This window comes from Hippoglossus stenolepis, chromosome 11 (genome assembly GCF_022539355.2).
Source record: "Hippoglossus stenolepis isolate QCI-W04-F060 chromosome 11, HSTE1.2, whole genome shotgun sequence".
NCBI classification, from domain to species: Eukaryota; Metazoa; Chordata; class Actinopteri; order Pleuronectiformes; family Pleuronectidae; genus Hippoglossus; species Hippoglossus stenolepis.
The window spans coordinates 24,252,626-24,267,767 of NC_061493.1; the positions used below are offsets into that span (position 1 = coordinate 24,252,626).

Below are 15,142 nucleotides of genomic sequence, written 5' to 3' on the forward strand. Positions count from 1 at the left end.
CCCCCTCAGCTCGCAGCGTTTTCCCGATGTTAATCTGAGCTGTGTCGGTGGTTGTCGGTGGTTGTCCTCCGCTCATCATGGCGAGCTACCAGGCGTTTCACTCCCAGCTGACGTCCATCATGGAGACTCTGGCCAAAGCGGCGGTGGCGGAGATCTGCGAGCTGGTGGACGACGGCTACGCGGGGCTGCAGCTGGAGCTCGGCCGCAGCCACCGGGAGAACGAGGCGCTGCGGAGGAAGCTGGAGATGATCGAGAGCATCGTCGCCCGGAGCCACCGCGGCAGCGTCGCGATGCTGGGGTACTGCGGGCCGGAGGGGGAGGCCGGCGGGGGGCTGCTGGACGTCGGTGCCGGTGAGTCCCGGTCCCCGGTGGTGGAGGTGCTCGGTTTAACCGTCTGGGCTCGGCACTGGAATCACGTGTTCACACTTTATTTGTATTGCGTCAGATCACAACACATACACGGACACAAGTATTGGGACGCACCCCCTCAGACTCAGGTGTTTGATTCAGTCCCGTTGGTTGGACCTGGGGTCCCCTGAAGGTAAATCTTAGTGCTGCAGCTGACCAGGACGTTCTGGACCTTCATGTGGTTCCACCTTTGTGGAACAGTTTGTGGAGGTGTTGCGTTCCAGCAGGACTCGGGTCCGTTGGGCTCGGCTGGGTGAGTTTGGTGTGGAAGAGCTGGACTGGTCCCACAGAGCCCTGACCTCAACCCCGTCCCTGAACCAGAAGAGTCTGAGCCCTCGGGTCCAGCATCAGACCTCACAAACATCTCCTGGGTGAAGGAGCAGAAATCCCCACAGAGACAATCCAGAGTCCTGTAGAAGAGTGAAGCTGCCGCAGAGAGGGGAAGATTCATATTTTTATTTGGGATAAAATTATGTTCTAATTAATCACAGAAATCAATTCGTTAAAAGTGTCACAGTCGATAAGTGCAAACACATTTTTTTGGTGAAGACACGAGGAGTAGCAGAGTTGTGGTTAAAAGCAGAATAAACGTTCCAGCGTTGTGTTTGATTGACAGTTTGGTGGAAGTAGCTTCAGCTGGAACATTAGTTGTTTTGCTGCATTCAAACCTCTCTGCTGTAAACTGTGTTTCTGTTTCTCATCCAGAACGAGTCTTACCGACGGGAGTGAGCACCAAGCGGCCGAGAGCCTCCGGCCTCAAGCGACGCAGCAGGTTTCCTGCTTTAGAGGCGACAGCAGAAGTGGACGTGGCGACGGAGGTGAGACAAAGTTTCACCCATGTTTCCTCCATGAGTCACAGCTCAGAGGCGCCGACACACGCACACACACATCGAAACAAACACGTTGTCATCACACACATCTGTAAACTCAGACTGCGTTAAAACGACATCACGTGGTCTTTGAGAACATGCGTGTTTTTTTTCATGTAAAGCAGGAAGTGAGATCTGCTCTCAGGACGTCTTTTAACACCGAGCGTACGTTGAGCTGACCCCTTGGGGTCGGATCTCTCAGGACAGATGTTGATACCAGGTGTGATGAGAGTCCTCAGTTAACCTCACCCCAGTCGGTCTGGGCTGTGGGAGGAAACCGACACACACCTATAAAAATGCAAACTCTGAACGAACCAGGATTAAAACCTTCAGGCTGTGGGCTGGCGGAGCCACTGTGACGCCATTTTCTTTTTACTGTTTTTTATGACATTTTATTGACCAATCGGTTTGTTTCTCTGTCGTCTCCTCCGCTCAGGATCCGTCTGCAGCTGCCGAGGACCCAAACGATCAGGACGTGGTTCTGATAAAGGAGGAAGCGGCGAAAACAGACGTGGACGACGATGATGAGGGAGAAGAAGTGCTGCTCAACAAGGGCGGTAAGAGGAGACACTGATGATCCATCAGGCTTCAAAATAAAAGCACTATCACAGATGTTAACGAAGCAGATGAAGAGGGTGTTTATGGATCAGTTCAGTTCTCTGAACATTAGAGCATCGAAACCTTGTCAAGTGAAAATTCAAATTAGAAAGCAAAGTAAAATGTCGCCCATTCTATGTCCGTCTATAACAAGGGAGGATATTTTAACATCAAACACTCAAAACCGACTCCAGCTGTTTTCATTCTTTCTAAGTGGGGTTGTGTTTTTAAATCTTCTTGACAGGAGCGTTGTGACACTGGTGTCTTCTGTTGAATGTGCATTGCTGTGTTTGTCTGCAGGGGCCGAGGTGCAGCCCTCAGCAGCAGATGACAGTGACGAGGGACCCTCTGGGATGATGATCTCCACCTCGGACATGAGGTTGTGGGATCAGACCAGTAACGGAACGTCAGAACCACCAGTCGACCACAGAGATTCCCTCAGTGCGCCGGGCTCTCCGGGTCCCGCGGAGGTCACTGAGAGCAGCTCATCGGACATGGTGTTTGACCTGGCATCAGAGTCGGACTGTGAAGCTCTGTCCACGGCCTCGTTGAGGAAGCCCTTCTTGCTCGGGGCTGGGGAAAGTCCTGCCTCGCTGCCTGGGACCTCTGAGCTGAAGCGGGGCGTGTCTCTGATCAGCTCCCTCCCCTACGACACAGAGCTGGACCTCTGCTCCTCGTGGCCTGGGCAGGGCCTCCCGAGCATGGTGCCCGTCCCACATCGGCCGTATCTCAAACCGGACCACCGGCCGACACTCATGGACAAAGTGTGCGACTTGAACGCTGCGGGCTTCCCCTTGACACTGGGCCTAGGCAGCTCCAGACTGGACCCTCTGGACCTGAACAGGTACTGCAGGGACAGACGCTTCATCTGCAGCTACTGCGGGAAATGCTTCACGTCATCACGGAGCCTGGAGACACATGTTCGCGTCCACACAGGCGAGCGGCCGTACAGCTGTGCTCAGTGCGGGAAGCGCTTCACGCAGTCGGGTCACCTGAAGACGCACCAGAGCGTCCACACCGGAGAGCGGCCGTTCGCCTGCGAGCACTGTGGGAAAAGATTCGCCGGGAAGCAGAACCTCAGGATCCATCAGCAGAAACACCACCTGGCCGAGCAGGGAGCCGCCGCTGCTCAACATCCTGCCGTGATTCGCTGAAATATGCACCGATGGTTCTGAGGAAACTACCGTAAACTGTGATGGACCACAACGTCACTGCTCGTTTAAACAGAACTCTCTCAAGTTGAAGGCTTTTTACAGAGTTTTGAGAAGAACTGGTGCTTTTACATAGAAAAACTGATCAATAGTTGTGACTGTTTAATTTAGGCTTTAGTTATTTTTAACTCTGATCTGCCTCGGAAACAGAACATTGACTGAAATTTGATCTTGATCAATTCTTACCTCATAAAGACTGTGGAGTGTGTTCAGATCCCGTCAGGACGTCAGGATCGAGAGCTGCCGGAGGAAAACAGATTCCTGTAGAAGAAGCATGTGAATGTTCACTGGGTGTTTATCTGGAATAAAACGTGAGCAAACTGAAATGAACAGTTTCTGTGTATGAGTGACTGAGGATGTTATTTTAGATAACATTCTCAGTGCTTTTCAAGACACTCAAATACAGAGGAGAATTCCTAAATACATAATATGGTATCATTTTTATTTATCAGAATTACACTACTTTTATAAATGGAATTATAAACATTTGACAAAATATAGTAATATAATATAGAAAAGATAACAGTAAAATATATAGATTTTTAAAATCAAAAAGAGCAGACTTAAACTGAGTAAATATTCGGAAGTAGAAAATTTGTTGAAAAATAAATCAGATAAAAAATTGTAAATGAAGTATATATATTTTGTGATAAAATACACACTAAAAAAGTGTAATAAATTATGAATTTGTTAAAATATAAAATGGGTAGAATAAAAACCTCCTGTGACCCTAACAATGTTCGTTTCTGTGGCAATAAGCAGTTTAGATCCAATGGATATAAACCCAATAGAATAAAAACCTAGGAACTGAAAAAAGGAAATATTTTATGTAGATTTTAATATTTTAAAATAGACTCATGATTAAATACACATAGAGTATTTTGGTGGTGATAAAGACACAACTCTCCAGCTTTGTGTGTCCTGACGTTTCTACGTCTCCACACAAACAAACACTGTCTACACAATAGAAACACAATGAACTCGCACTGTTTCCACTGTTTTCTCATTTACACATTGTTCAAACACACTGAACGACAGGAAGTTCATCTGCAAGATTTCAACTATTTGGGACTTTTTTCAGGAGTTTAAATTAATTCAATTTTTAAAAAGCGACTTATGGATATTTTCATTAATAATTTAAGAGTCAATAATGTTTAATACAAAATAATTTGTTTGATTTATGAAATATCTGAAAATACAAGTTCCACGTCCAACGAGACATGAATTCAGTTTATTATCACATAGGACAAAGTAAAAGCAGTAAATCTGTCGTTCGTGTGTTTGAACAATGTGTGAATGAGAAAACAGTGGAAGCAGTGTGGGTCGATTGTGTTTCTGTTGTGTGGACAGTGTTTGTGTTTCTGTTGGACATTGTGTGGACATTGTCACACACATAGAAGCGTCAGGACACACAAAGTCCGGAGAGGGTTCAAAACTACAAGTGAAGCCTCGCTGGGATTTTTCTCGCCACAGGAAGCAAATGTTTGATTTGCCTCCTCATTTGCACAGAGTGGAGAAGAACCAGGAAGCTCCACCACTGAAACACTCACAGGCGGATTCATTCGTTTTACTTCCTATGGTTCTATCTCTTTTTAAATTTACCATTTCATTTTCCTAATAAATATGTATAATTATTTTAATGTAATTATTTATATCTAGAATAACTTGACTTCCGCAAATTGACTTGATCTTAGTAAACTAACTTGACTGGACAGCAGCGGGCTCTTATTTTGAAGTCTCCGGAAGTGTGATGGGCGGAAACAGGAAACGCCGTCAGCTGTAGTTCTTTGTAGTTTCATGCGGACGGACCGGACGGTGTCGGTGTCCTGACGGTTCTCGGTGCGGCTCGTCCAGCGGCTGTCGGGCCGGTGAGGAGCAGCGGCAGCTCGGCCTGGTTTCCCCCGGAGCGGCGGGATGTCCGCTCTCACCAGCAAAGCGCTGCAGGAGCAGCTGTCCGCCATCATGGCCGCGCTGACCGCGGCGGCGGTGGCGGAGATCTGCGAGCTGGTGGACGAGGGCTACGCGGAGCTGCATCTGGAGATCAGCCGCAGCCACCGGGAGAACGAGGACCTGAAGCAGAAGCTGCACCTCATCGAGTCCATCGTGGTCCGGGGCAGCGGCGGCGGGGGGAAGGCGGCGGAGCCGGAGGTCGAAGCGGCCGCGGAGGTGTCCCATGAGGCGGGGACACCTCCGCGGCGGGACGGAGGAGCCGCGGGGCTTCAGCGGGAGGAGGTGAGCACACAGCGGGGGCGGGGGGTAGAACAGCACTCATCAGCATTATGTTGTAAATAATCTAAGATACATTCTTACAAAAACATGATCCCCATTAAGGGAGCAGTGTACCAGATACTAGCTTCAAGCTACTTCACATGTAGCCTGTTAGCAGGTCAGGATAAGAGGACAACACAAGACTATACAAAGATAAACACACAATATAATACAAACAATAGCACAACACATCAAATTCACTGAGTGAGTGGGGGAGCTTCTAACACGTGACACAAACATGAAGAAACTCAAACAACTCTCTGGTGAAGAAGTGCTGACACACACGATGAAGACACAGAGGAAGATGTGAGGAGAGTTCCTGGTGATCAGAGCTGAAGGTGTCAGGTGATGTCAACATGATCACGTGACCTCTGCAGCAGAGGTAACACATCACTTCCTGTCTCTGTCTGCTGCACCCGGCTGCCCCCCCTCTCACCTGAACCAGGAGGAGGATCTGATGCTGTGTTGTTCAGCTGTGAAACACAAACTCTGGAGACGAGTCTCTGGAGACGAGTCTCTGGATTCCACCTGGAGCTCAAGTCTGAAAACGGCTTAAATTGGTTTTAAAAGTAGTGATAACTACTTGATTGAATTTAAAGGACTGTGGAGTCTCTGTGGAGGAATGAGCTGAGGAACATTCTAGTTTATTAGTGAATCATTTGGCTGCAGCTTGTTTTTGTTAGTCAATTTTCTCAAAATTTGAATGAACCTTAAGGATGAGTTCAGCCAATCAGAGCTCAGTGGACATTTTATCCTGTTAAAATGTATTTTAATAAACTTTATTGCAAATGTCCAGATATAACAAATGTGACATAATTTATCCGGTTGTTCATCCTCCACAGCTTCCAGAGGTGGTGTTGATCAAAGATGAAGACTCGGACAGTAACGACACCTTTGACGAAGGTACATGCAGGTTGTCCGTAGGGAATTTATGGATATATACCAAAAGACGGCAAATTCAAAGAAGGATGATGACTTTTCTTATTTTTTTATAAAGCAATGGTGAACAATACATTTTTTACCCTTCAGATAACAAAACGATGGCTGTGACCAGAGAGGCTGCCATTTCGACTCCGGTCAGCCGAAGCGTGAAGAGACGCTGGCCGGGACACGAAGAGGCGGAGAAGCAGTCGTCCTCCGAGCAGCTCACACTGAAAACTTCCAAACTGACCGCGGGGACGCCGAAGACGAGCGTGGTCGTCTACACTCTGGACTCCCCTCGCAGCGAGCCGGGCTGCTCCGGTCAGTTTGGCGGCGAGGAGGTGAAGGCTGACTCCTCACAAATGGACCCAGACGTCCACCTGGTCCATCAGGAGTGCTCGATGATTTCTCCGAGCTCAAACAGACAGACTTATTTTGGGAGCGGCTCTCTGATCGAGTCTCCGACCAACAGAGGGGAAATGGATCTCAGTCTCACGTGGTCCAAACACTCAAAGAGTCAGATGCCGTTTCCTCAGTTTCACCAGAATGAAAACGTGGATGTTGATGGTTTCGGGCTGAAGCTGATCAGCGTTTCGGGATCGACCTCCACAGACTGCCAACTCTCTGAGAGCAGCAACTCTGCGTTTGAGTATGAGGACGCTGACATGATGAACTACGCCCTCTACAGGGACCCGTCCGGTCCATCCCAGGTCGGGCAGCCGAGCAGCGACTGCTTAGGGAAGCGCTTCATATGCTCCATGTGCAACAAGACGTACGCGACGTCCCAGAACCTAGACGTTCACATGCGTATCCACACGGGAGTGAGGCCGTTCAGCTGCTGTCAGTGCGGCAAGAAGTTCACCCAGTCGGCGCACCTGAAGTCGCATCTGAGCGTTCACTCCGGAGAGCGGCCGTACGCGTGCACGTTCTGCTCCAGGAGCTTCATCGTCAAGTACAGCCTCAAGTTACACATGAAGAAATGTCACCCAACCGTCAAAGGGAATGAGTGTGTTCTGTAAATACAACGTTCAGTTATTGAATGGTGCAGGAGCAAAATGAGCCCCGGCGGTTTTCACCTAATAATCATTTGGGATCATGAAGAAATAATTGTTATAATTTTACCAGAAAAACGTTTTTCTGTCTTTTAACACGATGATGACTGAATGATTGATTTTTATGAAATTACATGTTATTTAGCTGATGCTTTTATCCAAAGCGACTTACAATTAGTGCATTCAACATTTATGAGGGGCCAGTCAGGGTTCAGCATCTTGCCCAAGGACACTTCGGCATGCAGGGATCGAACCACCATTCTTCTGGCTGGAGGACGATCGCTCTACCCCTCAGCCACAGCGCCACATTTGTTTTATAGAATTCTTTTAGAAAAGAATCCCCAGTTTAGAGTATCTCATTCTTATTTTAGAGTGACACTTCAAAGTTTAACTTTTGTGTACAGATCAGTGTTTTATAAAAAAGGCTGATGGTTGTGTAAAGAGCTAAACACATAAATGCAGTCGGCCTTTCCTGTTAATAAAAGTGTGGAATCGTTTTGTATTGGTTAATGGGTTTGTTGAAGGTGAATTCAAATTTCTCTTGAGGAATTTAAGATATAAAAATGTCCAATGTTGTAGTTTATTAAACTTTGTTGAAGCAGTAATTTTATTTTAATCTTTTTTCTTGTACGATTAAACTGTTTTCCAGAGAAATCAAAGGAGAAAAGTGTTTTGTTTTATTGTGATGAGATAATTCGCTCTAAAAATAAGTTTGAATTTGTTTCCAGCTGATCAGATAATAAACTACTGACGGTGTCTCGGTTTAAACTTTAAATTTCATGAAGTATGATTCTCGGTGCAAGATGTGTGGTTAACACTTCATGTTAGAGGCCTGTGCTTTATTTTGGAACTTGACTGTTCCACACAAAATGGGATAAAATGTATATTTATATAGATATAGATACGACTAAGACGTGGGAAACTATAAGACATGATCACAAAACGAAAATAAGTAATTAATAAAAAGTTAAATAACCCAAATGATCTTGTTTCCTAACTCTTAATTTCTACATGTTTTCCTTAATGACAGTAAACACATGTTATAGAAAACATATTTTTTTCTATTTTCAAACATTTTTCCAGACGAACGATTATTTGTCGAAAACGATCATGACTTCGGATCCGACGTGAGAATGACGTCACTTGGTATTTGACACGTTCAGGTGAGACGTGTTTTTTTCGCACATGCGCGCTCTGACTCGGCTTCCGTAGTGATCGAGTGTTTTGTTTGTGTCCGCCGCGTCACTTCCGGGTTTAAGTCGGATCCGTTCACGCCGGGTGGGAACAAACCTCCACATCGCTCACGCACAGCGAGCGCGTGTGGTCTCGTGCTCTGTAACCGTCACGAGCCTGAGCATTTGGATCGCGTGGAGACGACGACGCACGCGCAGGGTTGAGACATGTCCGCCGCCTTGCACGCGCAGCTGGCCGCCATCATGGAGGTGCTGGCGAACGCGGCGGTGGCGGAGATCTGCGAGCTGGTGGACGGAGGCTACTCGCTGCTGCAGCTCGAGATCTCGCGGAGCCGCAAAGAAAACGAGGCTCTGCGCAGGAAGCTGCGGCTCGTGGAGCTGCGCGCCGCCCGCGCGACCGCACTGCGCGCCGCCGTGGCCGCCAGCGGCGCCGCGCTGCCGCACGCGAGAGGCCGCGCTCGAGCGCAGCCGCCTGCTCGTCACCAAGGCAACGACCCGAGGGGGAACCGAGCACCAGCAGGTAACCGTTAAAATCCGTTAGGAGAAAAACGCGCTAGAAACCGTTAGAAAAAAAGATGTTAAAAACGTTCGAAAAAAACGTTTAAATAAAACACGCTAGAAATAGTTGCCAAAAAAAGTTACAAGCCGTTGCAGAAAAACAAATACAAAAAAAGTGTTGTTAAATAAACATTACACAACCTTCAAAACTGTTAAAAAACATAAAACAAAGTCGGTAATGCACCTTGACATAGGTTTCCAACCAACAACAAACGCTAATTTCAATACGCAGTGGATAGAGCGACACTCAGTCGTGTTTGCGTAGCTTCCGGAAAAACTGCATGTTGGTCAGAAAAGTAGCGCAAAAATAGATGTTTAAAAAACATTAATTTTTCTCTAAGCTAAACAGTCACAAAAATGTTAGCTAACATTGTAAAGACGACACAAGGTAGGAGGATGAGCAGCGTGAGAGAAAAAAGTGAATATTGTTCGTATGGTTAATTTGATGTCCTGGGTTGAAGTTCCTCTGCTGAAGAAGAACACGAGACCCAGTTAAAAGCTGTAGATCTTTTTCAACACAAATATCTTGTTGTCTCTATTTCATATGAAACACTGCGAATGATATCATTTATCGTTATATAATAATAATATAAATGCAGTGAACTTACCCTGTTGTATCACACATTCTCTCTTCCTTTAAGACAGCTCCTTCGCTTCCTGTGTGCATTGCATTGTGGGACAATAACCATTAAAAAGTGAACATGAATGAAAAGGGACAAAAAAACGAATGATGCTTAATTTCTCAGTAACTTTGTTTGGAATCAGTTGTTTAGTAAAATGTTTCCCTCACGTTCAAACTTCACTGAAACTGTCTTCCAGGTGAAGTGGTGGTGTCGGGGGGGGCTCCTCAGGAAGCGCTCCCTGACTCTGGACAGGACACCGCTCCAGTAACGGTAGGTAGCAGAGTTCCTTCTTCACCTCCTCCTCTCCTGACACCGTCCTTCATCCGTTTCTCATCCCTCTCTCCGCTGATCGCAGCCTGCTGCTGTTGAATCGGTCGTCCTGACGATGGCGGTGATCAAAGTGGAGGACGACAGCGATGACGAGTCCTGGTCCCAGTCCGAGCAGAGCAGTGAGTTCAGTTTGAATACATCGACGGGGAACATGCAACCTATGACTGTAGATAAAGATGGACGACTTCTCCACTTCCTCCAGTTGTACGTGTCGCCATATTGGGGTGATGACGTCATTAGGAGTCAGTCTGTGCCGTGGTGTCAGTCTCAGCTGTCAATCATGACGTCTCAGCCCGTTTTTATATCATGAAAAAGGAATTAAAACCAAACTGATCAGAAACAACTTGAAAAAACATAAGAAGGACCTGAAATGACAGAAACCATCTTTACAAACAATTACTTCCATAACCATACTCCTCATAACCTTCCATGCAGAGCATTTTGCTGTGAGGACTCGAATCAAGCGCTCCCTACACCGACACAAAGGGAAGCACATTCTCTACACAGAAAAAAATCATATTGTAATAGAACATATATGAGATTCCAATTCTATTTGAACTTAACTAGAAATTGGGAAAACTAAGGATTCTAAGGAAAACTTTGATTCCAGACAAGGGCAACAGATCTTTAGTTGTATAGTTTTATTGTGAAGGTGGAGCTGGCCAGGTTCACTTCCTGTAGGGTCAACATTTTAAACTGGTAAACGTCCACTTGTGGATAAATGTAATCTGTGATATTCTGATTCTCTTTCTCTTCAGCTGTTTTTTGTCGTGTTGTTGAAGAACAGAAGACGGAGACAGAACCTTTGCACCCGCTGACCGAACAGGAAGCGGCAGGCGAAGGCCCAAACACCCCGAACACCAGCCGGGGGCTCGAAGCCGGCAGTTATGAATGTCTGATGTACGAGCCACAGCTCCAACATGGCCCCCGCGCTACCCAGAATCCTCCGAGGGAGAATCCCGGCTGCTCGTACGTGTTGAACACCAGTGAGTTGAGTGTTTCCGATTCGGGCAGCAGCAGCAGCTTTACTTTCAACGCCAGTGAGACGAGCCCGTCTGCAGCAGAGCTCCAGCAGCCCGCAGTGTTCATAGACAACCAGCAGAGGGCGCCACTAGCCACAGACAAGCCTCAACAGCCAGTGAGAACAGAGGTGACGGAGAGACGGGCTGCTTTCATCAGGAGGGACAGGTGGAGACATCAGGGTCGGGTCAGCAGAGTTGCGGTCCAGAGCGGAGAGGACGGCGGGGGGAAGTCGTTTGTGTGTAACTGCTGCGGTAAAACTCTGGCCTGCCTGAAGAACCTAAAGACCCACATGAGGGTCCACACCGGCGAGAAGCCATTTGTCTGCTCGCTATGCGGCAAGCGCTTCTCCGACTCCAGCAACTTGAAACGCCACCAGAGCGTCCACACCGGAGAGAAACGCTACGGCTGCGTCCACTGCGGCAAACGCTTCGCTCAGTCGGGCTCTCTGAAGGTCCACATGACCGTCCACACAGACTGTAAACAGTTCAGGTGTTTGTACTGTGGCAAGACGTTTATATCAGGCAGCCACCTGCGACGACACATCACTGTCCATGCAGGAGACAAACGAGGGCCGCCGACATTACAGGGACAATGATGGTGGGGGGGTTAAAGGTCAGGGGTCAGATCCCAGTGGAGCCACACGTGCAGTGAATGGACAAAACAACAGACCAGACCTGAACAGCTGCTGAGCATCTGTGGAGCTGGATTTCAGATCTGGTATCAACATGTGGTTTTCTGGTGGGATCAGATCGCTATCCGACCCGAGTCGGCCCTGATGGCGTCATTTGGAGTCAGAGTCTGTGCAGCGGTGATCGGGGGATCGAGCCGCTGTACCAAGGTCCCGCCCATGCACATGATCTACCTATCAGGAGTCAGTCTCAGCTGTCAATCATGAAATCTCAGCCTGTTTTATATCAACTGATCAGAAACACTTGAACAAACATCGGTGAAATAAGAACAACATGAACTGACAGAAACATTTATTTAACGTCTACTTTGATTGTTTTAGTTTGATCCCATCAGCTAACATGGAGGAGGCTGGGTTAATGACCTGTATTGCTGCCAGCCACAAGGGGGCGATGGACATTCTGGAGGAACTGAAGTACAGAGGTCACAGAAATACACTGGTTTCCTTTTAACAAGGTTTTAATACATGATAAACTCTGACTTTAACTTAGATAAAACAAAACAATGCACCAAGTACTGTAAATGTTAAATCCTAAAACCCGGCGCCATCAAAAGGCCAACAGAGAAACTACTACTGTTTGTTCATTTAGACCACAGGTAGCCAACACGGTGACCGTGGGCCCCTGGTCGCCCGCAGGGACCCCGCGAGTCGCCCGCAAGGCATGCTCTAAATTAAAAAAAGTCAAACTGCCATCTCACTCTATGCTGAGACAAGCTAGCGGGAGCAGCAACGATGGCGAGCTAGATGTGGTTTTTACCCCCAAACTAAAGAAAACATGGCAGAAAAGCGAAAGAAAACATTCTATTTTCATAATGATTGGGAGGAAGAGTTATTTTTTACGACAGTGAAAGAAAAATGTGTGTGTCTCATTTGCGGGGCAACTGTTGCGACGGCAAAGTGGCACAATGTGGAGCAGTGGTCGCCAACCCGTCGATCGCGATCTACCGGTCGATCTGCCAGTCTTCACTGTCGATCCCACGAACTCTCTGGACTCTGTCTGTCGTCGCGCCGCAGATCAGCTGTGTGTCGGTTGTCTGTGTGTCGGTTGTTTGTTGTTCACACGCGCCGTGTGTCCGCTACTGGCGGCGGAGCTGCTGGTTTATCTCCTGCATTTCCTTCAATACAAGTCGGATTATGTAGGAGACTAGATGTCAGGACTCTCCGGTCTGAAGACGAGCATCTTCCGGTCTGTGGATAACAATCAAAGCCCCGTTGGAACAAATGAGTGGATTCAGAAGGTGAAACGCTGGAGTGCTTTTACTTTGAAACGGGTTCGGAAAGTGTTGTAAATACATTTGTGTCATAGACAGATAAACATTTTGGTTCACAGCAGAATAAACAGAGAAAATTATCTTTCACCTGAGTTTTAATGTTTATCTGATGAATTTATGTCACAAACAAATGGTTGCAACACTTTCTGTAAGCCTTTTCAAAATAAAAGCACGCCAGAGTTTGTTAATGATATCCATTCCCTTGTTTAAAAAGTTTTTTTGATTGTGAAATATTTGCAGGAGCAGTACTACACACGGCTTCATACTGTGTAGTACTGGTATTTATTTGAGTACAAGGGACTTCTTTCATACAAGACAATAATCATATTTGTGGCCATATTCAAATCAAAGCCTACATGTAAAAACATTGTGCTGCAGTAGCAGCTCCTCTGCAGAACATGATGTGGAACTGAGAAGCTACATATTTTGCATTGTAAATATGAATTGATATTCATTTGAATATCGTCATTGAATAGAAAAAGTTGCACAACTGCCTCTCTTTGTGTATATTTATTTCTTGTACATTCAGCCTTCAACAGAAATTGCAAAAGATAATAAATATGACCCTCCTAAGTGGGTTTGTTGGAAGATGTCAGGGTTTTAGCTCTCGGCTTACGTTTGGAATTAAAAAGTGATCTTGGGCTCGAAAAGGTTGGTGATCACTGATTTAGACAATTTACTGATGAAGCACAGCGATCAACACTGCAGTCGGATTTCATTAGTGAATATTTTGGTCATTTCTGACATCAGAATTGTTTCAATTTCAAATTAAAATGTAGTTTACGGTTTTCAGCACAGAGACTTTACATGGATACAGAAGAGGGGAATTCAAATGAACAGTTGTAATAAGTGCTGTCACAAGAAGAGAATCACATTTCACATTATGTACAGGATCATTAACAACATGTACAGTAACAACAATCAGATCAAAATTCATATTAAATGTCTTTCAGGAAACTTCAAAAAGTGTTGAATAGAAAAAAAACATTCAACTTTGATCATTTAAAGCTGCATGAATTGACTGTTGGCCACCAGGGGGCAGCAGATAAAAGAAACAACATGAAACAGTTGCATGTTTGTCACATCAGGCAGTGACAGAACTGGGTTCATGCCCAGTGTTCCCGCTCTTTTAGCTCCGTTTTTAGTCTCCACCTCCTCAGAAAAACTCCGGACTCATAGTTTTGGCTGTAAAACTAAAACCAGGAGCTGAAAGAAGCTAAAGGTTTAGTGGAGCGGATCCATCATTCATATAAAAACATTTGCAGCTTTAAATGCAAAGATATGCAAATTCATGCAGAGCATTAGTAAAAAATGGGATCTCTGTCGGGTCTGAGAGGAGAAAATGTCTTGTTAGAAATGTTTTGGTTCATGAACCATGTCGAATCATGTCTGGCTGAACTTCACCGTATGTGAAGCTGCGGCTCTCTTCCAGCTCAGTGCTGCCCAATCCGACAGGAGGACTGCGTCGGCCGAGGACCTGCTGGCTGTCGTGGCCCGGTTGACCACCGCTCGTCTTCTCGGTCCTGTGGTCCCGGTTCTTGGTTTGGTCCCGTTCGAGAAGAGGCGCCCCTGGCGTTTCTCACCAGCCACGACTGGCAGCTCTCTGTGGCGTCACTGAGGAGGCGGGCCAGCTGCGAGGCCTCCGTCTGAGCGGAAAACCCTGAGAAGAAGAGTTTAATCATGACAGTATTGATGTCGTTGTTAATCTCATCAGTCAGTGGCGTACTCCTCTTTTCTTGCCATAGCATCTTTGTAATTAGTCATTCATCTACTCTTGATGTTCCCATGTTGTGTTTTGTGCAAGCTGATGTGAATCACATGTGTTAGTGGAAGCTCTTCTCTTCTCCTCGTGGCCCTGAAAGCAGCATCAGTGTTACAGGAGTGAACAAACAGACTCAGATTTAAATCTTCACTGAGACTTTAAGCTTGCAACTTGCTGCTTGTTCATGTGGTTACTTTGCTCTCTCAGCTTCGTCACTGGGCCTCAGGAAACTACTCGATCCAAAGACAACAAAATATAACGCTGATTTTGTTTTTACTATTTCACTAAGAACTTTAATGACTTTACTGAAACTCTTATTACAACCTGTGCTGTTTGTGACTGAATGTGACCGTTCCCAGAGCAGCTAT

The 15,142-nt window shown here is 46.5% G+C and overlaps 3 protein-coding genes across 3 annotated transcripts; all 3 read left to right on the forward strand.

Annotated features, from left to right (window-relative positions):
* Positions 1-77: 77 nt before the first annotated feature.
* si:dkey-7l6.3 (zinc finger protein 467) lies at positions 78-3,411 on the forward strand. The gene is made up of 4 exons (XM_035169613.2): positions 78-351; positions 1,114-1,226; positions 1,714-1,834; positions 2,175-3,411. The coding sequence occupies exons 1-4, from the start codon at positions 78-80 to the stop codon at positions 3,026-3,028; spliced, it is 1,362 nt and encodes a 453-aa protein (XP_035025504.2). The 3' UTR covers positions 3,029-3,411.
* A 1,588-nt stretch (positions 3,412-4,999) lies between these two features.
* On the forward strand, positions 5,000-7,985 carry LOC124851066 (zinc finger protein interacting with ribonucleoprotein K-like). The gene is made up of 3 exons (XM_047342105.1): positions 5,000-5,317; positions 6,196-6,256; positions 6,383-7,985. Exons 1-3 carry the CDS (start codon positions 5,000-5,002, stop codon positions 7,291-7,293), a joined length of 1,290 nt encoding a protein of 429 aa, XP_047198061.1. The 3' UTR covers positions 7,294-7,985.
* Positions 7,986-8,461: 476 nt separating this feature from the next.
* On the forward strand, positions 8,462-13,043 carry LOC124851065 (zinc finger protein 324B-like). The gene is made up of 4 exons (XM_047342104.1): positions 8,462-9,039; positions 9,897-9,970; positions 10,056-10,149; positions 10,789-13,043. The coding sequence occupies exons 1-4, from the start codon at positions 8,727-8,729 to the stop codon at positions 11,646-11,648; spliced, it is 1,341 nt and encodes a 446-aa protein (XP_047198060.1). The 5' UTR covers positions 8,462-8,726; the 3' UTR covers positions 11,649-13,043.
* Positions 13,044-15,142: the final 2,099 nt, after the last annotated feature.

Coding starts and splice junctions, on each gene's coding strand:
- si:dkey-7l6.3 (XM_035169613.2), top strand. CDS start 78: ATGGCGAGCTACCAGGCGTTTCACTCCCAGCTGACGTCCATCATGGAG. Junction 352..1,113: donor GCTGCTGGACGTCGGTGCCG/GTGAGTCCCGGT, acceptor TTTCTCATCCAG/AACGAGTCTTACCGACGGGA. Junction 1,835..2,174: donor AGTGCTGCTCAACAAGGGCG/GTAAGAGGAGAC, acceptor GTTTGTCTGCAG/GGGCCGAGGTGCAGCCCTCA.
- LOC124851066 (XM_047342105.1), top strand. CDS start 5,000: ATGTCCGCTCTCACCAGCAAAGCGCTGCAGGAGCAGCTGTCCGCCATC. Junction 5,318..6,195: donor CGGGGCTTCAGCGGGAGGAG/GTGAGCACACAG, acceptor CATCCTCCACAG/CTTCCAGAGGTGGTGTTGAT. Junction 6,257..6,382: donor TAACGACACCTTTGACGAAG/GTACATGCAGGT, acceptor TTTACCCTTCAG/ATAACAAAACGATGGCTGTG.
- LOC124851065 (XM_047342104.1), top strand. CDS start 8,727: ATGTCCGCCGCCTTGCACGCGCAGCTGGCCGCCATCATGGAGGTGCTG. Junction 9,040..9,896: donor GGGGAACCGAGCACCAGCAG/GTAACCGTTAAA, acceptor ACTGTCTTCCAG/GTGAAGTGGTGGTGTCGGGG. Junction 10,150..10,788: donor GTCCCAGTCCGAGCAGAGCA/GTGAGTTCAGTT, acceptor CTTTCTCTTCAG/CTGTTTTTTGTCGTGTTGTT.